The sequence below is a fragment of the Neopelma chrysocephalum genome, unplaced genomic scaffold (genome assembly GCF_003984885.1).
Source record: "Neopelma chrysocephalum unplaced genomic scaffold, ASM398488v2 Primary Assembly neopelma1_43, whole genome shotgun sequence".
NCBI classification, from domain to species: Eukaryota; Metazoa; Chordata; class Aves; order Passeriformes; family Pipridae; genus Neopelma; species Neopelma chrysocephalum.
In genome coordinates this window covers 12,266,426-12,292,077 of record NW_020897702.1, presented here as the reverse complement: position 1 = coordinate 12,292,077, position 25,652 = coordinate 12,266,426, and the positions used below count along the sequence as shown (strand labels likewise).

General features: G+C 36.3%; 1 protein-coding gene across 1 annotated transcript in view; it reads left to right on the top strand.

Moving 5' to 3' along the window:
- The window catches only part of ARHGAP42 (Rho GTPase activating protein 42), a 148,957-nt gene that overhangs the window by 41,931 nt on the left and 81,374 nt on the right, over positions 1–25,652 (top strand). Inside the window, exon 3 of the mRNA XM_027677363.1 lies at positions 11,464–11,525. Coding sequence (XP_027533164.1) covers positions 11,464–11,525 — 62 coding nt within the window. The remainder of the gene's footprint in view (positions 1–11,463; positions 11,526–25,652) is intronic.

Genomic DNA, 25,652 nt, shown 5'->3' with positions numbered 1-25,652 from the left:
CTGTCATTCTCTTGGTCCAGCCCAGAGCTCTTGTCCTTGCTTTGGAAGGTCAAATGAGACTGACAAAGCAGGAAATAAAATAATATTGCAATAGACCTTCATCTGTTCAGGAGGAAAAGGTAAAATAAGATCAACAACACAGTCCTTGTTTTTTTCTTCCTCTCTAAGATACCTATCAAAAGGTTGTTAGAATTTGCATGCTCCATTTCCTGTTTACCGTAAAATGAATATTCAAAAAAAAAAATTAGATTGATGTAGTTGATGCAGTTACTGCACTCCTGTCTGTCCTACCCTTCCTCTGTGTCAAGAGTAGCTGAATGTGAAGTAGGAGCTCCCCCGAGTCACTGCAGTTTGCATACTGGTGTGCTAAGGCAGTCTAAAATTCATGTTAGTTCATTTTATTGTATTGGACTGCAAACTGTGATGTCTCTGATGCCACTTGCCTTGGAGCACATGCTGTTCACAGAAAGAGGATCGAGGCAGGCAATGGACAGCAATAACTTTGGTTGTCCTGGTGCATTCTGCTAAGGAGTTAAAATGAGGAAACATTTGAACAGCTGACTAGATGAATGGACAAGTCCATGCCACTCACAGATCAAGATGAAGTAGCTTTTGTGTCCTTCATTAATACTTTGATCTTCTGGATTCTTATAGCTGTATTCTACTTTATTGTCCTTATTCCATGCCTTCAATATACCTCTTTTTCCCTCCTTTATCACTTAGCTTCATTATTTCTAGAGTTGGGCATTCCAGTGAAAGTATGAATGCCTGTGGGGAGACAGTCTGAGAACTAGAGAATTGCTTTACAGATTTATTTTGAAAATAACTGATATGTACTGTTGCTGTGTATAATACACTTCTCGTAAAAAGGCATAACACTTAGGAGTTGTCAAGTTACCAAGTTACCTCTTGAGCAATAGGAACTCATTTTCAAAAACTGGTAGTGGTTTGGTCAACTCAGCTTTGAGATATTTGTCTTTAGGTTTGAGCAAATAAGGTGAAGGATTAGAGTTTTAAGCACAGGAAGTTCGTGATCCCTTTGTAGGCCTAAATTTAACAAAGTAATTATGGCAAACCTAACATCTGTTGAAGTATTTGGTAATATTTTTCCTAATTACACTGTTTTACCATTCAAGCAATAAATGCACTAAATTTTACAAATCAGAAAAACAGTATTAATGATTCTCAGATGCATTCTGAATATATTGCTTTTCCTTTTACTTCCCCTTTTTCAGCACCCACAAAGAGCCACACACAGATAAGGTTTGTACAGCTGGAAAGACAGAAATATCAGGGGTTTTGCCTTAATTTAAAGTATGGATGTGCCTCTGAAGAATTGGGGATTGGCAAGCCTGAAATGTAGTCATAATTACTTCTAACTCCTTTGTTGATGGAATGCTATGATTGAATATTACTTTTGCAGCTTAACATTGTATGTTGCCCAGTGGTTGTTTCCCACATTGTCTTGTTATTTAGTCATTGAAAAAAACTCGAACTTGAAGTAGCAATTCTTCTCTTAGAATGAAAGATTTGCATTCATAGTCAATTTATATCACAGTTCTTCTTAAAGGAGTGGAGAGCAGGAGAGGATTGAAATCTGATTTAACCAGAACCTACCATTGAAATTGAGATCCAGAGAAATGACCTATTTCTGAATATACCATGGTTTTTGGAGGTGTTCTTAGTCTAATAGTAGGATATCGGTCAACTCTGGAGAAGCTGGACCTGTTCAAGTAAAAGGTTAATGTTTAATTCAGTTGAGGTAAAGATTAATTGGATTAAATGAACTTCTATGGTATAGCAAGTTACGTTGTTATTTTTTAATAGGGGTGTATTCAAGCTGCTGTTATTTCGAAGTAGCTTTCCAGAAGCACTTTAAGATCACTTCTTACCTATTGGACAAAACATAATGTATTGAGTATTGTTCCCTACACCCTGCTGAGTTCTGAGCTGTGGAGCTCAGCCCTAGGACTTCTGTGCGGGTGGCTCCATCAGGTGGAAATAGAGGCTGATTTCTCTTTTGCAGATACAATAATGTAAAACCCCATTTTGTAGTGGCATAGAGATACACTTATCTAAACCCATTATCTCTTTATTATCTGAGAGCATGGCAAAAGTAGAATATTTCTTGTGACTAGTCCCAAAAGCCTTCACCCCTTCTCAGAAGAGTAGAAGGAAGAGGAGAGACAAGAAAAGTGTTACTAAGTTGTAGAAGGGTTTTGATATAATGCTCTGTGAGAGCAAGTGATGTCCTGGGAGATCCTTCAGTCCCACGTTCCTAAGGAAATTGTAGAAATTACTTAGATGATTTAAAATGTTTCTCCTGTCACTTCAAGGATGCTATTTTTTGGGAGAGGTGCTATAGTAATAGGGTCTAGAGTGGGCTTTTTCTACCACATCCCTTCTGTATTGAAGAATCCATGCTACAGAAGATAAATAAATTTCCAAATAGATTGATATCTTTTCAAAATATGTATTGCTTTTATAAATACAGTAGGACACTGATACAGGGTAGATACATTGCAACTATATTTTTAATAAAGTGTTAAAAGTGTAGTGGTGGTAGTTAAATAATTGTTGGGAGTGGGTTTGTTTGGGTTTTGTTCTTACTATTGTTCCCACATGCAGTGGGATAGACAGCCATTATAAGCTTTAAAAATCTTCCAGGACTCTATGAAATGTTTTGCCCTTGCTTGATCCATTTAGAATTTTTCTACTTGTACTTGTTTTGTGAGGTTCTGCATGAGTAGGGCATGGCAATTTACTGATATTATGTCAAGTAATTGGATGTATTTAAATTTTGTAACATTGCATGTCTTCAGGTTATCTCTCCAAGTATTGTGTTTTGACAAGCACTGACAGTGAATTTCGGTATTCAAGATGACTTGACATGCTTGCAAATCTTCTTAGTTTGTAGATAAACGTGTAGCTTTTTGTGTAGACTTTTGTTGAAAAGGAGTGGAGTGGAAAGTGTAAATGTCTTGGCTCAAAGCATTGTTTTAACTTTTGTACAAGACATGTATTTGTATGTTTAAATATTTGTGACATGATAGCTACTTTTTATAGCAAAGAATTCTCAAATATCATACTCTTTGTAACTCGATTTAGATAGTTACCCTGATGAAGGTTTGTTTCAATAAAATTCTGTCATGGTAAAAGGATTTTTACTTCTAATAGCGGCCCTACATTTTATGCTTTACATATGTTTAGGAAAAAAACTTCGTAAAATACCTTGATATATTTGCTCTTAAAGTTTTGCAAAATGAAAATACTTTTGGCTTGAAATTCCAGTTGCCTCATATGGTATGTACTTGTTATACTGTCCTTGCAAACACATCTTGCAAAGCTTTGGGCTTGATTAAGCTCAGACCTTGATTTGCTGCCTTTTATGGTTTTCATGCTGGCCTGCACTGTGAGGCACACGTGTATTGTGCTCAGACAGGAGGTGCCATCATTACTGTGGAATTGCTGGCCTCTTCTGCTGGTTTTTGTTGCCTTTACAGTGTGACAAAACCCAAATGCTTGTGCCTGGTATATGGCTAGCAAATGAAAGGCTTAAAAATGTCTGTTCATGGGGAACACTGCCTGAAAACATACAGGGATCAAATGCCATAAAACAGAGGAGGTCGAGCAGGGAGACTGTTACTGAATCTGTGATAGTTTCACTGTTGGTTTTGTCTTCATGGGGAATTTTGAGCACTTACAACCGTCTCCCTGTCCTAATACTGCAAAGAGCCAATATACTCCAAATTATGATGTGGAGGACAAAATACCACTTAATTTACTCCAAGTTTACAATGCTTTAACTCAAATGAAGTAGAGAGAAAACTTGGAGTTGGTTTACTTTTAGTTCCATGTATTTCAGTAGCTGTGCTCTGATAAAATTCTCTGCTTGCCAGTACGTAGTGGAAGATGTGATCATATTTGGAAAACAACACATAGTCCTTGAAGCATAAATTTGGGCATAAAAGTCTTAAATTTGTCATTTTTCTTGCTTTTTCATTTGTGTAATTTCTTTGCAGGAGCTTTAAACCAGGCATTTTTCATCTCTGTCTCTCTCCTGTTATACTTTTTCTTCCTGATGTATAATGGATTTGTTTGGCAAATTTGGATTTACTTTTGTAAGGTAGCACACATTTTCAATAACTGAAAAAAATAGGCAAAATACCTTTTCTCACAGTTCAAGGAGGGAAATGCCACAGGAAACAAAATGACTGCTGGAAGTTGTACTCCCTGGGAGGATCTAACTCTTACAGCAATAGTTACTATTTATTTTTCTTATGGACTTGTCTGTGTTAAGTCAGGATAAACCATCCTTGAAATTGGATCGATTTTTTTTTTCTTTTAATTTTTAGTTCATCAGAGCTGAAAGTTTGAAATCTAGATTAGGCAGAAATTGCTTCAAAATCTGAAAGATCGTGGTGCTAATTGGTAAAAAAAGCACTGGATTAAGCCCTTGCAGAGTTTACTTACCAGATAAGTTATGGAGCAAATAACAAGAATGTTTGTTTATTCAGTCCGAAATTGCTTCATTTTGTCTGCTCTAAGAATGTCTTGATTCTATCACAAGTGCAATATAGACCAGACAGGGTTGTCTCTACCTTTGTGTACCTTTCCATGATGGAAGTCTTCAAGGAAATTTATGGTTATTTGGGCTGTTAATTTAAACCACTGTCTGCTAGCAGAAATTGTTGTCACTTTAAGAATGTATTTCTGTGTTGGGGTACATCCATGTAATTTTAAAACCTCTACACTTGAATCTTTGTTTCAGCCTGTGTCTTTTACTACCAGAAGTACATTTCATTGTATTATAGGAAGGTACAAATAGGGTTTTTTTACTGTTCTTGTGGAGGTTGTGGTAAATGTAAACACAGACAACAGGAATGCATGAGGTCCTTATTACAGATCCATAAAACCTGATACCCAGATTAGGGAAGTAAGAGAAACCAAATGGGGAGGATAAGGCAGCACATCTAATATTAATTTTCCAAATTTAAATGAGATTGAAACTCTATGAAGAAATGAACCATTATCTTGCTATTCTCACTTCTTTTTCCATAATGGAATCTTCTAACATAATATATCTTTTGACACCAATACTCAGCTTAAAAGTAAAGCCTATCTGTCATGTGAGCTTACAAACTGGAATTTACATGAATACCTAAGCAATATTACCTTAAACCTTAACAAAAGAAAGCAGTTACTCTGTTTCCTCTAATATCTTGGGAATGAAACTCAGAAGAGGACAAAATAGGTAAGAAAAACAATGGTTTAAAATCCTGCACTCCTCTCCTATTTTTTCTTCTCTTCTGCTTTCTCAATAAATATTACTTATGACACTGAGCTCAGTCTCCCAAGCTGAAGTTTCTCCAAAAATGTTACCACTTGGAAAGTGAGGAAAGCAGACCTAGGGTAGAAGCAGCGGAAGAAATAGCAGCAGCTAAAGAAAAATTAAAACCTGAGCAATAATTGGGAAGATTTATCAGACATACATTTACTTTACAGCTTTTCTGAAAAAGTGGTTTAGAAATAAAAGCGACAGCTGTTTTTTGTAGGGCTGTGTTGCAGCTGTCTTACACTACTGTTTTTTCAATCATACTAGAGCAATACTCGAGCCCAGTCAACACTAGTTATAAAATGCTTTGACACCAGTACTCAGCTTAAAGTACATTTGACGTTTTGTACAATTTGTACAAATTATTCTTTGTTTCAGTTTGTAGACTAAAGATCCTTCAGCTTGTTCCCATTGGGCTAAACGTTAATTCCATTTAAAGTTGTAGATAATTGTACACTTTTAATGTTTCATGGGCTTAATTCGGTAGGAAAAAAAAGAAGAAAAGAATCATTAACAATTCTTCCAGGTTGTGACAGTGGTAAGGGAAACCTCTGTTGTATAAGTCTATATTTAAATTCATAGACAATGCATTGAAAGACAAAGAGAATGGCAGGCTTTGGGAGTCTTCTTTTGAGACAGTCTTCCTTTGCATTTACATTTTGGCATTTGAAAACTTGCAGTCTAATACTTTGAGATATCCAGTTTAGTTACCTTCCGATAGACACTACAGGTCCTATGTGGCTTTTATGACATTCACAATTCTACTCAGGTAGAAAGTACCAAGAAAGCAGATTATTGTCTGTTCATATCTGTTGTGGCTTGTCCGTGTTAATCTCAAATTTTTGGTTTTTCTGTCTGATTAGGAAGCCATCTGTTGCTACTCTTGTCCTACGTGCTGTCCCTCCCCACCACCACCACCACCTCTACTTTTTCGGTATGGCTTAAAGCCACAGAAAGAAGGATGGAAATTTTATTTGATGTTGTGATTTTTTGAAAAACTGCTTGAAATAACATTTGTGGCTGCAAATAATGCTAATCATTAAAAGCTCTGGAAATATAACTGTGAATTAACTATTTAATGATATGTTTAGTTTCAGAACTGGAAAGGAAAGTCTCTTCTCCCAGCCTTCCTGGGTCTTACATTTATTTTGCTTTCTCACTGAAGTCTAGTAAACGAGTGTTAAACCTTAGAAAATTTCCTTATGGGCCATCGGTCCATCTTGAATTCTGATTCACTAATGTGTTACTTACTGGGAAAAACTCCCTTGAAGACTTTAGTTGAAGTTCGTGCTCAAGCATGAATTCAGAGCCACGTGCTATACCACGTCTCTGCTAGATATGACCACTTCTGGAGGATGGACTTGACTGACCTTCCTGCCAAAGTGTACTGGGAGCAATGTGCAGCACACTCCTGGCGTTTCCTCAGTCACATCAGGAAGATACAAGGATGACAGTCTTGCATATTTTTGTCTTTCATACAGCATGGTGTCATAAGAACAAATGACATATTTCTGTCATCAGAAGATAGTGGTGGTATCTGCTCATATTGGTATAAAATGTTGTTTCGTGTAGAGTATTTAAAAATTGCCTATGCATTGTTTAAGGCTGCGTGTATAAATAAAAATTAAACCAACAGTCCATTGCACAGAAAAGAGCATTAAATTTTATTGTCTTCCACAGTAACTTTCCATTCTATCTTAGGTTGAACATTACCTTCCAAACTTGGTTTTATGTGTTTGAGTGCAGTATTGGTCATGTTTAAACTACTGTATGTGTCATACACTTGTTTTCCTTTTCTCATTAGATGTAGATGATATCATACCTATTGTGTGTAACATTTAGTAGTACAGTATAACACTGTACCCTTAAATATTAAGTTAATGATTGTTAGAGTAGCTTCAATAATGTCCGTAGACATGCTGTTTTAAGGTGATACATTCTCTACACAGGCATATGGCAAAAGCTTCATAAGGTTTGTTAAATACATTTTTTTTTCCTAGGGACCACTGGGTTGATTTTAATGCAGTAAACCAGATTACTAGAGCATAAATGAGTTGTATTTTTAATAATGCATTCCATAAATTCAGATAAATGCATTTTTATCCTTTTCACTTCTCCCTCATTCACTTAATCATACATCAAACTTCAGTTCTCTTTTGATTATGTTAGTGTAGTTGTTTGTGGAGCTGTACTATGTGTTTGAAATTCTAGGGATTTTGGAAAAAAGAAGGCATTGTTAATGTACACTGTTAAAGTTTAAGCTGTTGATACTGTTAGTTTGCTTCCTTATGAAGCAAACTAATTAAAAGACTTTTCATTTAAAAATATAGAGAGTGGGTCTTTGTTTTTTGTAAATAAAGTAATAGGAACCGTTTCTCCTGATCAAGGGAAATTTTGCAGCACATTATTGCTGGGTTGGGAATACTCCAAAGAGAACAGCTGGCAACCTGCTGCGATTCTGATGAATGAGACCACAAATGTGCAGTCAGATACATATATACAATGGTTTTTACCTGTTGGGTGTTCCTTTTCACAGGCATCATTTCCATCATGATGTCAAATGTATCTTACAAGTCCTTTTGTAGTAGCCCTTAAATAAAAAGCAGACTGTAAAACTGTTGAGATTTTGTAAGCTAATATCACCTAATAACTTAGATTAAAGTCTTGAGTCAGCACTTTGTTTTTCTTAAAATGGCCCACCAATAACAACAATTCTTTCTGAAAATAATTAAAAATACCTTCATATTTAATGTAAGTTAGGTTATATATTGTACTTTATATTATTGATGCGTTTTCAGAATTTATTCCTTATCAACACATTCCCAGGACATTTTCTCTTGTAAAATACTTGACTCTTCCTTCTCCACCTCCTTTTGTATTTACAAAGTTCACTTTAATTCTTCTATGTCTATTGTGATTAAAAAGAGGGGGAGAAAAAATTATTATGACCTTAGTGAGAAAAGATTGTGAGGCTGGTATGTAATGCCCAGGCATCTTGACAGACAATGAACTGCATCTGACACAAATGGGTCTAATTTCTAAATCTTCGTCTTTTATCTTTTTGCATAAGAGCACCTCAGATAATTATTGTTGTAGTATTTGTTTGTTTTCTGTTGAGAGCTGGGAATCCAGAGTTAGATGTGTGTACTCTGTGCCTAGAGTCTGTGCTGAAATCCTGGCAGGAGGCCCAGTTGTGGAGGGGAAGGACGCCCCTGCCCAGCTCGCCCGGGTGCCCAGTGCCCAGTGGGTGAGCTGCCCAGGAGGCCTGACACCCCTTGGTGAGCTCTGCCCTCATCATCCCTCCCTCTGCCCACCCCCAAAATGAGATCTGGCAGACTTGTCACCTGTTAGCAACTGGAGGGTTCTGTGGGAAAAGAGGAGAGAAAGAAAGGAAAAATGTATGCTGGGAAAACTGGAACAAGGACTGTCTTTCCTTCCCTTTCCCCCTCCTGCTGTGTCTTCTAGCACAGCTGAACTTCTCTAGGGTCAGACACTGCCTTTCAATGAGGCCACCCTGAGTGAGGGTTGTATGGGAAGAAGGATGTATAACTTCTGAATAGTACTGCGATACTCAGGGGTGTTGTAGGAGAGCTGGGGCAGATAAAGTCTTTTTCGATATATGTGGTGGTGTTGCAAGGACACAAGAACTGGTAGGGTCACCCTGGGTGTGCATCCTTCACTATGGTATGAATTACATGATGCATCTATTCTCCCTGCACACCTTCTGAGCTGGGGAAAGACATTCCATGGCTTCCTGGGTGTTGGGCAGTGAGCAGTGGAGGTGTAGTCAGTCTTGATGTGAAGATGTCTCTCCGATGAAGGTCTTTAAGATCAGGGAGATGGATTGTCTAAGTGCTTCTGAAGAGTGTAGGTTCTATGTTCTTAGTGAAACTTTGACCTTTATAATTCCCCCAAAGGTGAGTCAATGGGAAAGAGGAGATGGAGACAGCTTCTCAGTCTTTAGCTGAGGTGCTGTATAGGTGACATACATCTATATATTAGTGTATACATCTTTATGTTAGTATTAAATATTGAAGAAAATCTTGATTTGCAGACTTACAGAACATATCGTATATGCTTTTTTTCTCTGACTGACCTGGATTTATTTGAATACTAAACAAAAGTTTCAATTTTGAAACTAAAAAACCCTCTGGTTCTGCCTTGAAATGAGGAATATGAATCAAAAGCCTCTCTTACTGGTTGAGTTTTTTTCTCCCCACTTCCTCATAGTTTAGCCTTGTCTGTCTGGCTCTTTGTTTATTTAGTTTTTAGGATGTTGTATTGGGTACTCAATATTCTTGAATGTAATGCTCAACAGATTCCATGTCAGGTAACATAACCAGTCAGTTCATCAGCTTATTTCTTTACCTGTTTTTTGTTTGTTGTTTTTTTGTTTTTTTGATGAACGTTATAAACTGACTCTAAGAGATTGAGTTAATTCAGTGGATATCAAACTAAGTTCTTAATATTGACATAACTGGAAAAATCTTCTGGTGTTTGTGTTCTCAGGGGAAAATATTAAAGGAAAAGACTCAAGACCCAACTAGATGCACATTTAACTTACCAGGTGTATTTAGACTAAACAAAGAGCTCATAACAGAGGGGAAAAAGAATTTGTCAGCAAAAAATGACTTAGAGGTCAAGATATGCAAGTATAACATTATAGGTGCAAAAAATAGACTATGTAAGTTCTTGGAGAAGAAATTGGAATAAACAACAAAGTGTTCTTCAACTGTAAAAGTTAAAAGAGAGCAAGAAAAATCCAAGGGTGACCTCTGCAAGGTCCAGATGGAATAAAGGATAAAAATTATTTAGGAATGGTCCAAAAACTAAGTAGCAATTTGTGCACACAGATAAGGCAGTTAAGGCAAGCCAGATACTGGTTCCCTCTTAAAGGATCTGCTATGTTCCAGTACTTTCTAGAAAATGCACTTATTTCCTTAAATCTTACAGGGAAGTTGAGAGAGGATAAAGCCATGTTAATGGAGACTGACATATTTTGTAAAAACACTTAGGAAAATGGAAGAATAGCAAAGAGGATGAGTTTGGTTAGCTTAACCTCAACACTGTGTGTTGGTTAACTGTGAAGGCTTTTTCAAGCCTGTTCTTTTGAGAAATTCCATGAGTTTTGTTTACAGGGGTTTTTTTTTCCTCATTCAAAAATTATTCAGATTGCCTCAAGTTTATTGTGAGGAACTAAGATTTATGAATCTGTATTCTGAGATCAGAGATTTAAACCATGAAATCTAGCGTCCTGTCATTAGTAGCAATTACTGCTGGTTGTATCAGGAGAAAGTAAAAAGAGATACTTAGCTCTCTTTACATGATTCTTCTCTGGCATTTTTGTCTGTGGAACTGTGATGCTGAATTCTGAATAACCCATATGCCCTTCAGAAAGTAATGTAAATGGAAAAAAAGATTTTTCTGGAGAGATTTACATACATGAGAATAAAGCCTTAAGAGCTTTCAGAATCTTTTCCTCTTTCTTGCCCTCTTTTATGGATTAATTCTTCTGTTCTGTTTCCATTGACATTTGCTTTAGCCATTTGACTTCTATTTGAAAACAGTTTTGAGCAAAGACTTTCTCACACTTGTAACAGAATTCAAAGCTTATAAATCAATCATCTGTTTGAGTCACCTGAGAGCTTGTCCTTGTAAAATGTAAAGCCAAAGAGCTGTTAAATCTAAACAGTTGGCATGTCTTCTAATTTTGACTTTCAAATTTTTACCTGAGTATTTTTCATTGTTTTTGCAAATATTTTTTGCTGCACCTTAATAGGAAAACCGCAATATTTTTCTTTCTGCTTCTAGTGTGCTAAAGTAAATTTTGTAGCTGATAATAGAATTCTTTGTTTTGAGACTGGTCTTTGCATGTTTCATGAAAATCAATTTGCTCTATTCTATTTAAAAAATTATTTTTAAAATACATATACCTCTTAAGACTCAGGTTCTTTGCTCTTGGCCTACCTCTTGTTTCAGTTTGTGGCTCATTTAATGGATACTAATTTTAGTGAAGTACTATATAAGAGCAGTATTTTATCACTATAGCTTCAATCCAGATAACAGACTCACATGGTCTTAAAATCTAATTTTAAGCAGAACTTTCTTTTTCTTTGTTTTCATTTCAGCCCAGTCCTTAAAAGAGTTTGCTCGGCTCCTGATTGCTGTTGAAGAGGAGAGAAGACGACTGGTAAGTTTGCTGGCAGCAATATGTTGCATTGGGCCTCTTTTTGTGTAAAATAGTACACTTTTTTCCTATTCCCCCCCTTTTTTTATTATGTGTGTAGTCAGTGTTAAATATTTCATAAGAATTACTTGGAGTTTTACAAAGACAGAAGTGTATTAGCACAGACTGCAGTAATTTTTAATAGAGTATTCAACCAAAGAGTTTTACACTGTTTTTTTCCTCCCTCCCCGCTCCCTGCCCCAAAATAACCTTTGAATGCTGATGTACCTTTCCTTTCCCACAAAGAGCTTATAGTAGAGATGTAGATTGGTATTTATATTTAATGAAATACTCTGAGTGTTGTCCAGTGAATGTATACGAGTGAACTAAGAATATGGTAAGTGAAAAGAAGAGAAAACAAATTCATCACCCCAGAGAAACTCTTGTAGGATATGTTATAGATCAAACTTGTCAAATTCATCCATTGATATGGTGTCCTTATACCCTTTGAATCTACTGTGTGCTTTCATTTATATTTCTATTCAAATGTAGCTTTGTCAAAGAAGTTTTAAATGTATTCTTGTGTAGGTATTTTTTAAAAAATTCCATGTAAGCAATGAAAGTATTTTTTTCCTTCCTTAGGAGTCAGTAATGAATAAAAAAGTGAGCTAAGAATTAATCTCAGTAGGAGGATTTTTAAATATTGAGAAAGTTTAACTAGCTCAAACCCATCCAATAACTTTGTCCTGGTTTTCCTTCCTCTGATGGGTACTTAAAGAATTGAGGAAAGTATGACAGATTGGAGCAAATTTATTAATCCAGGAAGAAGTTAACATAAAGTTGTCTTATACCTAGAAGTAAATAAGCATAGAATTTTCTCCCACTATTTCTATTTAGATAAATATTTTAGTGACAAAATCATAACATTTATATGGTACAGTTGCATAGTTAATATCACTTAAACCTATAAAAGTATAAAATGTTTTTGCTTCATATTAAATATTTTTTCTGGCTAGATGGAAGAGTGAGGTGACTTCAGTACTTACCACCTCAAAAGATGTTTAGCAGAACATTTATTAAATCCTTAGTTAATGTTTTTAAATTGATAGCTTTCCAGTTTAAGTTAAAGATTGTTGTGAGCTAACTATTAGAAAAAGGAAAAGCAATTAATAGGCCAGGGCTTTATTTTTCAAATTGGTTAGTCTTTCATAATATGCATACATAATTTCTTGTTTGTTTTGTGGGTTTTTTCCTCAGTCACTACCTTTTTCACTTTTAGAAGTTTCTGGTCTCTCTGTGATTTATGGTTTGATCTTTCCATGGAATGTTTTACTTTGTAAAAGATTTGGAAGGCCTTTAGTGTAAAATGGGGAAAACCCCCTAAATTTTACTAAGTGAAAAAAACCAGTCAGATAGAATGATACATTTTGTTCTATATCAATATGACTTCAATGGGAATGCATGGATTGTATAGCCCAGTGTGGTGGATTGATGCTGGGTGGATGCCAGGTGCCCACCAAAGCTGTTCTGTCACTCCTCAGCTGGACAGGGGAGAGAAAATACAAGGAAAGGCTCATGGATCGAGCTAAGGACAAGGAGAAATCATTCAGAAGCTACTGTCCCAGGCAAAACAGACTCGACCAGGGGAAATCAGTTTAATTTATTGACAATCAAATCAGAGTAGGATAATGAGAAATAAAAAACAAATCTTAAAGAACCTTCCTCCCACCCCACCCTTCTTTCCTTAACTTTAATCCTGGTTCTCCCCCTCCTCCCTGTCAGTAGCACAGGAGGACAGGGAATGGGAGGTGCCACTCCTTCTTCTTCAGGGGGAGGATAACTCACCCTGCTCCAGTGTGGGTCCCTTCCGTGGGAGACAGTCCTCCACTACTCCAGTGTGAGTCCTTGCCATGGGGTGCAGTTCTTCACAAACTGCTCCAGCGTGGGTCCTTTCCATGGGATTCAGTCCTTCAGGAACAGGCTGCTCCATCGTGAGTCTCCCACAGGGTCTTCATGTATGGAGAAGCTGCTTTTGGTGGGAAATCATTCATATCCATCTTTGTGCTCAGTTTGGAATAACCTCATTCTGTTTGTTCTTCAAACTGAATGTTCATGTTGAGAACATTGAGGACACATTATTTTCATGGTAGTGATATTTGAATAAGAAAATTTCTCTAACTTAAATTTTCTTTGTTTTTAAAAAGTTTGGGTGGAATTTGTTTAATTATTATTGGAATTAAACTGTTAAAGTTTAAGTCACCTTTGTCAAAGATGCTTTTTTTTATTCTCCAGTCTCTTACTGCCTACATGCCATCATAGAATCCAGAGATCCCTGTGAGGATCAGCGTGCCATGTGACATGCTGAACAGATTGCAGTAATAAATTTTCTGCTTGACAAACTTGAGATTTAACTGTGAAATCTTCAAAACGCTTTTGCTTATTTCTGAGGAAGTTTGGAGCATTATGCATGCACTTAGATTTCTCTGCTGGAAGCACTTCAAGCCAACCAATTTGCAGATTAGTGATGATTTTAGAAAAAAATTCTCAGCTGATGGGAAAGCTTGAGACAGGGCATGCAAGTCTTTAGGCGTTTCATTTCCTTCTGCATAAAAAGAGAAAACTTGCAAAAGTTATAAAAAAAAGCCTTGTTCTTTTTGACGTTTTCTTGAAAGCTTGGAGAAAAACAGCTAGGCAATGTTATGGCTATTTATGGATACACTTCACCATGCCACTTAAAACTTTCTTTTAATTCTTGAAGTGTGTGGCAGTAAAAGACACTGTTGTATCAGTGAATGCAGGATGTATGGGAATATGGAATGACAGATATTAATGTTGCTTACCAGGTAATGGCCTTGTTTCCTTGCCTTGAATTTTATTGAATTATGAGCGTGCATATAAGCGCATGAATCAGATTTGAATATGGAAAGTATGTATTCATGTTATCAACTTATTTCTCATCTGATGCCTCTTAAATTCTTCATAAGTCAAATTATTTTTTTTCTTGGTGAACACAGAGAATGTTGGAGTACTTGTCCACTGCATGTATGAAGTGTTTCCAGTGGTAAAGGAAATAGTTTGAGGGGTGTTTAGCAAGTCTTCTGCCCTTCTTGCGTAAAGAACCAGAAAGAACTAATTTTTTTTATTTAGAAGAAGCTAATGAAATGAGATATTATGAACAATGTTACTGGGAAAAACACTGAAGTAGAAGGTTAAGTGAAACTGTGTAGCACATAAATAAATATTCTGTTGTGTAAAGCTTTTTAGCCGTAATTATTGGCAGCAGTAAGAATATGGTGATTATTTCAAGTCAATTTCTTTTATCCTTGTCTTTTATTTCCTGATGATAAAAAATTGACTAAGAGTCAGAAAAAACAGAGGCCATGCACCACACATTTCTCCTTAAAAAGCAAATAAAGGAAAAAGTGACTCATAAGGTGCCTTTCTTATGACATACAGCCTTTCATGGTGGTGTTAATTTAATGATGCTGTTGGTAAATGGTCCATTAAAAAACCCCAAACCAAACAACACTGGCTCTTGTGTTTTACAAGTAGTGTAAATAGGATAAAAAGTGAGGTTCATCCACACTGCATTTCCAATGACTTTAGCAACAAGCAACCAGGGAGTGTGAAATAATGACCTGTATTTCCCAGTGATTATTAGGGAATGATAGAGATACTGTAATCTAATGGTAATGTTTGAATCTTTAACAAGAGAACTTACTTAAAATAATTTCCTTCCTCTTTCACTGAATTTGCATCCTTTCTATTCAGTAAGTGATATGCTATTTTATTTTAGAGATTCATATATTATTCATGCTTCCCATTAATTTGATATTGTTAGTAAACTTTATAACAAACAGAAATGTAGTGGGAGTGAAATAAACTGCTAATTCCTTTTCCTTTCATAGGGTTATTCTATGTTGACATATGTATAGATGAACTGGTTCATGCTACTGATTTCCTTGAGATCCCCTATCAATTTGAAGCATTGAATGAGTTCTCTTGAGTGTTATCTTGCTGTAACTCCCTGATTATTTTTGAAAGTTTACTAAATCCAAAACTAAAATAGCCTCTTAATTCTTACATTCCTTGCTATTTACCCAAGTTTTTATGGGTTGCTGGCAAATGATGAATGGTCCCAGAGCTTTTCTTTCTGGCATCATGAATCTGTGACATTCCTGACCAATATTAAATACTTCAGGGAATAGTATAAAAATTCTGAAGTAGATAGTTTTGTACTATCCTTGATGAATATTTTTCTTTATAACGTCTGTCTTTTCATATCTAATAATATTCATGCTTCAAACAGTATGTCATTTTTTGTATTAACTGGATGTTCTTATTGTGGTTCTGTATTTTCCCTCACACAAGGGGTCTGATACGATCTGCTTCCAGGGAAAGTATCAAAATAATCAGTTTCGAAAGCTGCACTTGAAGAAAAATAAATGGACTGTTAAAACCAACTATCCATGGAATGGTACATAAAATCAGATACTGAAGGACACAACATGTTGTTGAGCAGAATTAACCTTTTCCCTACGATGCTAAGTGGGTTATAGATTCCATCAGAAGAATAAGCAGTCTTCTATCCACAGGTGCAGCTTATTACTCAGTTTATGAAGGGGAAAAATTATATTGCATATACTAGCACCCTGTGACTGCAGAACATACACCTGGCATTTTTTTTTGCATTGTGTCTCTCTCAAAATTACAAAAAATAATGTGTGATAGTGTTTTGATATACTTTTTAACTGCTTTCAGTGCTCTTCACCTCTCGTACAAGTTTTGGCATTTAAATTAATCTGCTTGGTAGAAATCTGCCTTCAAGGAACCTGAAAGCATATTACTAAAACTGAAGGAACAACACCACAAATGAAAGGATTTCTTTGCAATTAGGACTGGGGTTTTTTGGTTGTTTCTGTTGCTCCCCCTACTCCCTCTCCCCCCGTCATGTTTTCTGTTTAAAATTAATTAAAGCACCTCAAAGCTGGTTTTGGTGGGTCTGATTTCTTTTCTTATATTTAAGATGACTGTAAACATCTAGCCTGGACTGTGCTGTCACCTGACTTCTTTGGAAAGACTTTCTGAACTTGTGCACAAGACTACTAGTTTGGAAATACCTATTTTGAGTTTTCTATTGAACAAGGATCAGTAAATCAGTACTGAATTGTTTTATTTTGTTACAAACAGTATTTCTACCTATATTTATCTATTTATTTATTGTTTTTTTCCCTATTTTCTTCCTCCAACTCTACCCCAGGTATACTAAACTACATATTTGATATTTATTGCAGAAAAAATCCATGTCATTGGTAAGTGAAATTCTGTAAGATAGGAAAATACTGACTGGAGAAGTTTTGTTAATTTTTTTTTACTTTTCTTTTTAGAACATCAGCTTACTGTCCTCTGACAGTCAAGCTAAGTTTTAGAAATAATTTGGAAAATTATGGAAAACAAATCACATGCCTTCGTAAACCTTTTTGGTGAGCCCCCATTTTGTCTACTGGCTATATGCATTTATGGTCAAAAAGCATTATGTAGCCTAGAAAAGATACAGAGATAGGCAACAAGAAAGGCTTAACACCTAGAAGCTCAGGATGAGAAGAGACTGCAAGGCGGGCTCTTTGATTAGCTTTAGTTCAAATAAATTAGATCAATGTTATTTGGAGGCCTGTGATTCATTAATTGAAATTACATCTTCTCAGCACGCTTTAAAATTTTTGACAGACCAGACCTACTAGGCCTCAGCAACAGGTTAACACTTCAGCCCTTGAAATTAGATTTTTTTTTTTTTTTACTGATACAATTGTCAGTCTTACTTCATAAGAACTAACCAGAACAAACATTCCAAAATTACTTCAAATATGACTAAATAATTCTATCACTATAACTCTGCTTGATACCCAGTTCTCCCATTGACTTTTATCAGAGACTCTTCTGCTCCACTTCCCTGAGCTGAGTCATTTGCAAATACCACAAGAAATGAAAGAAAAGCTTCAGCCTTTGTTCTTCTCTTATTGAGTGCATCACTAGGGAATTTATTTAGTATGCAGGGTAGAGATATCAGTGCCAAATCTCTGTGTCCCCACTAGCATAAGTTTTTCATGCCTGGAAGCGGAGAGCAAAGGTTTGCAAAGCAGACCTCATGGCTAGGCTTTGCTAACGAAGATTTGGGAAGGGCTCTACCCACGTTTGTTACAAGCGCACTGGTGGCTAATGAGGCCAATACGAGACAGGCACGTCCGGTTGCAAAAGGCACAGCAGAAGGACTCCTCAGGTGGTATATTCTGCAAGGCACGATTCTTTCTGCATTGTCTTTTCTCCTCAAGAGTGATCCTGTGTGCGTTCTCAAACACATCAGCAGCGTTATAGGTAGTGTGTCTCCAGACCACCCGATTGGAGGCCAGAGTAGACCAGTTATGTTGATCAATATGGCCAAGGCTGAGATGTTGTTTCAGGGAGTTCTTGTATCTTCTCTTCAGGGCTCCTCTCGTGCAGCAGCCGGTGAACCTTAGGATTAATCCCAAATGAACCTTAGGATTAAAGAGGGGGTTCAGTTCCACGCATACTGTGTCTCACCTAAAAAATCCACTGTGCAGGCTTGAAGGCCTTAACCACATTTGCAAAGCCGGGCAAAGCAGACCAATGCATCAGCAAATTGTGTCCTAGTCCTCTTCTGCTTTCTTGGCAAAGGAAGTTGAGATCTAAGGGAGTGGTTTGAGGAAATGTCTACCTCAAAGAGCCCAAAAGAGTAGTTACTTTGCCAGAAGAAACCAGATCTGCAACATTTAAGGACTCCTGTGCCTCAGAGTGCAGAGATTGTGGTTGCTACCTCCCTTTATACTGTAAATTGCTCCTGGAAGTCTTTGGACATGTCATGAATACATCCTAGTATTGGAGAGCTTAGTAGAGTATCTTCAGCTTCACAAAAAGGGTAGAGAGTAGATCTGCAATATGATCCTTTGGCATGTTCTTGTTGAGGGAGAACTCATGATGCAGCTTTTCCCCCTTGCCGTGTTTTGAGCTAGAAGGAATCCTGTTTGCTATCTTTCCTTGCGCCACTTACGTACAAAAATACACATGTTCAGTGAATGTTTCTTAGCATTTGTGCTCAATTAAAAAAAAATAAAATACAGAGTAATAAAAGTAAACAGCTCATGTTTTGTTATCATTAATGTAGTGTAATATATAACATCTGTATGTGTTTCTGACCTTTTCCCAAATAAAGAACACATACTAGGGCAGACAATTTGGAGATAAAATTATGGGTGCTCTTAGCACAGAGCATTAACTGACTCTTCCAGATAACACTGCATCAGCTTCTGTAATTTTATCAGATAATAATATATATCAATGTATGTTGCTTTTTAGTTTTACACTCTTATAATTTTCATTATTTAAAATAATTTGTTCCACTATTTATGTGGAAATGAAGAAAAAGTGAAGTCATCCTGGGACATTTGATTGTGATAATTTTTAAAAGATCAAACTGATCTCAGTTGAAACTAGTTACAGTTAGTCCCTCTAACATCCCTGTAACTGCCACCCTTTAGGACTGAAAATATAGGTCCATGTGTTACTTAACTTTGCAGAAGGTACTTCTGGAGTCATTTTACTGTTACTGAGTAATGCTGTTAATTCAGAATATGCTCAGACTTCTATGATCATGAAGTCAACAGAGAACCTACTATTCATGTTTTGCACTGTGTTACTTAGCGGCTTTCTCTTTAAGTTTTTCTTTTTCTTTTGAAAATGTGAATTGTTTCCTAATGATATGAATGTCCACAGTGCAGAACCATAGGTTATGCAGAGCCTTTTGCATCATCCTGCTAAGCTTGGGCCTAGATAATTTCATTACCTTGTAAACCTACCAGTTGAGGACGAAAGCAGTCTAATTGTTTTTAGGGACAATCTTTGCTGTTTTCCGAGGCAGTTGTCATAGAGCTGAATTGTGACATAGTTATTTTCTTGTAGCAAACGATTTTTGTCAGAGGTGTAAAAATGTAGACCTGTCATGTTGATTTCTACTATTGTGTTAGCTGGCATCAAACAGAGTGCACTTGTCTTGTTCAAGAGGAAAGAAAAGGGGAGTAGAGATAAGGGGATTCACTAGCTCTGGTCCTTGTTTACAACACTTCTTAAAATTCATGTACATTCATTTACCATCTTACACAAACAGTGTACCCAGTCTTAAGAATGCCTTGGCAACTAGTGTCCTAATAGTATTTGCTCTTCAGTTTTATGAAGAGAATAGAAATGAAAACCCATTTAATTTTAAAATACAGTGTGTGTTGCGGGAGTACTACATTGTAGAGTAATGTAATTGATTCAGTTAACTATTACAATTTCTCCTGCTTTCTAAATTCAAGGTGCTTATATTTGTATTTACCTCCATAAGGTTATAGAATTATCACAATCACAGAATATGCTGAGTTGGAAGGGACCCACAAGGATCATCAAGTCCAACCCTTAGCTCTGCAAAGGACCATCCCCAAGAGTCACACCATGTGCCTGAGAGTATCATCCAAATACTTCTCTGTCAGGCTTGGTGCTGTGACCACTTCCCTGGGGAGCCTGTTCCAATGCCCAACCACCCTCTGGGTAAAGAACTTTTTTCTAATATCCAACCTAAACCTCCCCCGACACAACTTTAGGCCATTTCCTTGGCTTCTGTTACTGGTCACCAAAGAGCAAGATCAGTGCCTGCCCCTCTTCTTCCTCATGGGCAGGGATGCCAACCACTAGTCCAGGTTGATCAGGGCCCCATCCAGCCTGGCCTTGAACACTTCCAAAGATGGGACATCCACAGCTTCTCAGGACAACCTGTTCCTGTGTCTCACCACTCTCATAGTAAAGAATTTCTTCCTAATAGCTAAGCTAAACCTACCCTCTTTCACTTTAAAGCCATTACCCCTTGTCCTGTCACTACATGTCCTTGTAAAACATCCCTGTCCAGCTTTACCTTGCAGTATTTTTCAGTGAGAACATTCACAAAATGAGATTGCTTGCCATTCCTGATCTTAAAGAGTATCATGGAGAGAGAGAGACATGAAATGCTCTCTTCATTTAAAGTACAAAATGAAGGGTTAGTTGGAAAGCCTCTTGCTACTTTTCAATTTATAAATCTAATTTGTTCTCAATTTCATATGCTCATTCAATCCATGCATGTGTTTCACTGCATGTAATCTCGCATTACATGACAGCAACTTCCCAAAATTTTGAGAAGCGTTTGGTGAGTAACACGGCTGGAAGGAATTTATTTTAATGGTGTTTTAGTCTTCACAGAAATGCGTGTAGTTGCTATTTCAGACTGTAGATGCTTTTCCTTTCAACACAGTCACTAACCAAGTGTCTTCTCAGATGACTGTTAACAGAGAAAAGAGAAAGATGTTTTCATTTCTAAATGAATATTTTAAAGGAACCCTATTTTTGCTGGATCAGCCAACCTTACAGCCTTAAAATTTTATGTACTTATTTTGTGACTACAGAGGGAGGGGACGGAGTTGCTCATAGCAGAGGATATGTGCTGTACCCATTACTAGCCTGTAATAATGTCAGAACATGCTGTCAGAACATGAGACATGCTACAACTTTCTTAATTTTTTTTAATGGATTGTGAATTTATCTGCAGTTCTCCCAGTAATATGAGAAAAGGTACTTTGTTCCTACAAACAACTTATTTTTTAATTTTTCTTCATTTAGTCTGATCTCCGGAGTAGTTTGAAATCCATGTATTTGTTGTTCTTATTTAGTGTCCTGGGAAATGTGATTAAAACCAGATAACAACACAAGCACTATATGTACCAAAGAGTATGTAGAAAAAAAATGCCTTTATTTAAACCAAATAAACACCAACAAAACCTCCTACCTTTTCCCAAGAAAACAAAATATTCTCCCTTGGGCAGTCTGTGTAATCTGCATGGGCCCATAGCTGTGTTACACACAAAGTTGTTTTATATGAAGTATTCTCATTAGGATGTTGTGTTAATATTTGCTGAACACTTAGGTTGCTTTTATTATTCTTTCCAAATGTCTGTAAAAGCTCCAGTTATTTTTACTTGGACAGATTTTCTTGGATGAATCTTCTAGAGCAAGTGCTTTTGCTTTGAACTAAAACTGAAACAGATTAACAGTTTTGTCTGTTTTTTTGGCAGCGGTGCCAGTTTATTATGTACCCACTTCAGAGAACTGACCTGGCTAAAAGCAAAACAAACAAAATATTTACTGGTTATTTTTCAACCACGTTGTGACAGGCTGTTTCAATGTCACATCAATAGAGGACAAAATATGTAGTCAAAGATAGGATGAAGAAGCAATGCAAGATCAGCAAACTCTGCTTAAGCTATCATGGCAACCAAAACAAATGCCTGCAAATCTACTTCTTGATGTAATGTTTGTTGCAGTCCCACTATTATGACTAGTTGTGGTCAGGGAAAGAGGTTTTTTTTCTGGGGGTAACACGAAATTATAGTAGAAATCTGGAAGCCATGATCACATGGTACTGCAGAAAGTTTTGAATGGTGGGGCTACAGTCTGGTAGCCTTAAAGATTAAAATTGTGAGAGATACTTCTTTAGTTATCTAATCTTTAGTAAAAGGCTACCTTTAAAGAAAGCATGCTAGCCCTTTGTCTCCCCCAAGCCAGTTCTTACACTTTTTACAAGCTAAATGAGAGCTTTCTAAATTGATCTTTTTATTAGTCATATTTGCATGAGAGCAGAAAAAAAAGGTGAAGATACTATAGTATCAGGTGCCTGATACTATTTCTAGACCTTTTGCTGTAAATGTCTTGTCAAAGCATGTGTCATCCCATGTCCTGAATCACTTTCTTAATTTTTTGTGCTTTCCCAACCTGCTCATTTTGAATTTTCACCACTGACAAATGGCAGAACCTTCTGATTTAAAATTCTTCATTATTTGAACCTTAAATAGCTTTTGAACATTCTTCTGTGTGTCAGGTATCAATAAAACTTTGTATGTATGCAGCTATAAAATTTAAATTTTTCTATATTTCATATATTATATTTTCATATTAGTTTACTTATGATTATGCCAGTTTTTTAAAGGAACAGCATAACCTTTTCCAGTGGTTGTAAGGAATTAGCTTGAACAGCTGCACTGCATGTTTCTAATTTAATCTTTACATTTTGGTTGGGATATCAGAGTGCTATACACAGAGAGTTAATGCTGTCAATAGCATGCATATGTTGAAAGAGTTATTATGGATCCTGTACCTGTAAAAGTTCCCTTATCTCTGGGTAGTTCAAATCTGTGGCTAACCTACATTTCTTCAGAAAATATCTTAAATTTTCATACACGTGCCTTTGTTTCCTGAAAGGATACATACTTCCAGTTTCAGCGTTAACAGTTCCTGGGCATAGTACCATTACAAACAGCTCAGCTGATTTTGGCTCTATGCCTGGATGTGTTCATTCATGAAGTAGTTGTTAAAGCAAAATACAACTTCTAATTACATTAATCTTTTTGAATACCTAGTTTCCTCAGCACCAACTTTTTCTTCTTTTTAATTTTTTTTTACAATGATTTTTGGAGATTGGTTTTGTTGGTACTAGAGAGATAACAAATAGTAGATAGTTTGGTTACTGTCATGGCTCTTCTATCAAGGACCAAAGCCTCGAACTGTCAGACTGTCTTTCTCAGCGTTTTATGTAGTAGATAGTAGAACTGTTAACTCCACTTTTGATGTTACTGGAATTGACCTGTGGAGACCTACAGTGTCTGTGAAGGTGAAAATTAATTTTCATACTGGAAGGCAGCATCCAATGGTTACCAATAGTACAGGGCCAGCTGTACTACTAGTACAATTCTGCCTGGCTTTGCTAAGAGCAGCAAAGGATTACGTGACTGCTTACACAGTTGCCTAGTCCCCATAGCCACCACTTAGCCACAGAACTTCACACAGAAGTGGTTACATGGACTGCTAAAAGTGTAGATCAATAATCAAGACCTCTTTCAGTTTGAACTTATTTCAAAGTTCACCTTACTTCTGAAGCTATCACTCTTTAATTTGAAACTTTTGTTTCTTTGTCTGAGAAGTGTGAATGCTGCTACATCATCTAGCTAAGAAGAGATAATCATCTGACAGGAAGAATTTGGGAGAGAATTTAGGCTGACTGTCAGGAAAACTTCCTCATGATGAGCTGCCTTGTGAAATACTTTGCCAAGGAAAATAGCCGTGTATAAGGCACAAACTGACATTAAGCCAAGTGTTGGAAAATGTAATGTAAAAACAAAGTAAGCATTTTATATTACTCAGTGACCATGCGTCCTTCTTAGCCTGGAGCATGGTTAATCAGATTGTCATTAATTATTGTTCATTAAGTTATTTCGAAGGTGTCCATCATGATAATGGGCTAAGAATATGGTGTATTTCTCAAGAAGACTTCCATATTCTTTTTTGAGGTAGGGGTTATGGGGAAAACAGGTAACAGTCAGAAGTTGGACAGCCTCTAACAGATCTGCTTTTCCAGTTGAATTTAAGAGTATCATCATTAGCCATGACATTTTTCCCAAGAGCATTTTGTGTGAGTCTCTAAACAGATTGATTTCAGTATTTAGAAGCCTAAATTTCTATGGAGAGCTCTGTAGCTGGCCATTTTTATTGTTTGATTATTTGAAGAAAATCAGACAAAGGACCCACTATGTCAATTGTAAACATTTCTGGCAATTTGAAAAATTTAAAACAAAATCCTAGCTCTAGTAAACATTTGTGCCAACATCTTGGCTTGCTTGTTGTTTAGCCATTTGCTTATTTTTATCCCTCACTGTTAAACTTTCATTTTGTTTGTTTCACTTTATATTTTGAAGTGTTTGTTCTTACTTTGGACTCAGAAGTTGTTGCTTATGACATTTGGGTACTCAAACTCTTAAGTCTGTCACTAAAGAACAGCTCATCTATCTGCCTTAGTGTCTCCAGCTTTGGTCTAGGAAAAACGAACCTGCACTCTGACTTTCTGTTTTTTTGAGGAAAGTATATTTAAAGTCAGTTTCAGGAATTCTGACAAATGAAGCTTTTCAAAATAAATGTTGTGATGAGTCTGACAGCTCAGCATCCCTTAAGGAATAATGTGTGGTAATTAAATAACATTGGGTTTACTTTTCATAGTAAGTTAGAAAGTTCTTACTTTGATTAGTTAAGTGTTTATTTATTCTTTTATTGATTTCCAACTTTCCCTTCACATCCCAATGGACTTCACAAGAAGGCCTGTTTGGGGTCCATTCACTCCATAATGGAGAGTTTTTGTTGACATCTGCACAGTGAGAAAAACAGGCCTGGCTGCAAAATTTACAGATCAGGATCTGGAAAAGCAAAGAGACAAAGTAATAGAACTGATTTGAGGTGACTGTTAAGTAGATCTAACAGCCAGATTGAAAATGTCTTGGAAGATTTAAAATAAGGTCTTCGTCTTTAAAAAAAAATAAATTTAAAAAGCCACAGAAACTCTTCACAAAAGCAGAGATTCCTTCACTTCTCCATTTCTTAAATTGAAGATTTCCCCCTAGTAGAAGAAGATTTGGTTCTGGTTTGTTTGCTTTTTCCTTCATAGAAAAAAATATTTTGTGTGATAAATGTTTAAGATGTGAAGGATACTTGTAATATATTAAAACATCTACATTTACCAGAGTACTCAATAAAATAGTTTACTATTAAAAATGTTGTGAAGCGTGGGTGTACTTGAATTCTGGATCAGTTTTTTTCTTAATTAGTTCTGTGCTTCAATTATACTGTTTCCTGTGTTTATGTAGCCATTTCCTACTTGATAATATGTAATGTAAACATTCAAGCTGAGAAATTTTTTTTATTTTTTGGAAAGACATAAAGGGAGGTAAAAACAAAAAAGTGTTCTTCTGCTGGCTATGTGAAGTTACATTCTCAAGCTCTCTTTTGCTTTCAGTATGACTTGAACTCTCAGCCTAGTCAAGAGACATGCACTGTTTGTATTAATGTTAGTGATAAAAAGATAAATACCCAAACTTGTAAGTACATGACTGAACTTGTTTTCCTTCAATGTGATTGTATTTGTGATTACTTTATCTTTTACAGTTTTCACTGAGTTAAAGTCCATGGAGTAAGCCATAAAAAAAAAAGATATCTCTTATTGGGTAATTAGCTACCTACCATGACCGTATC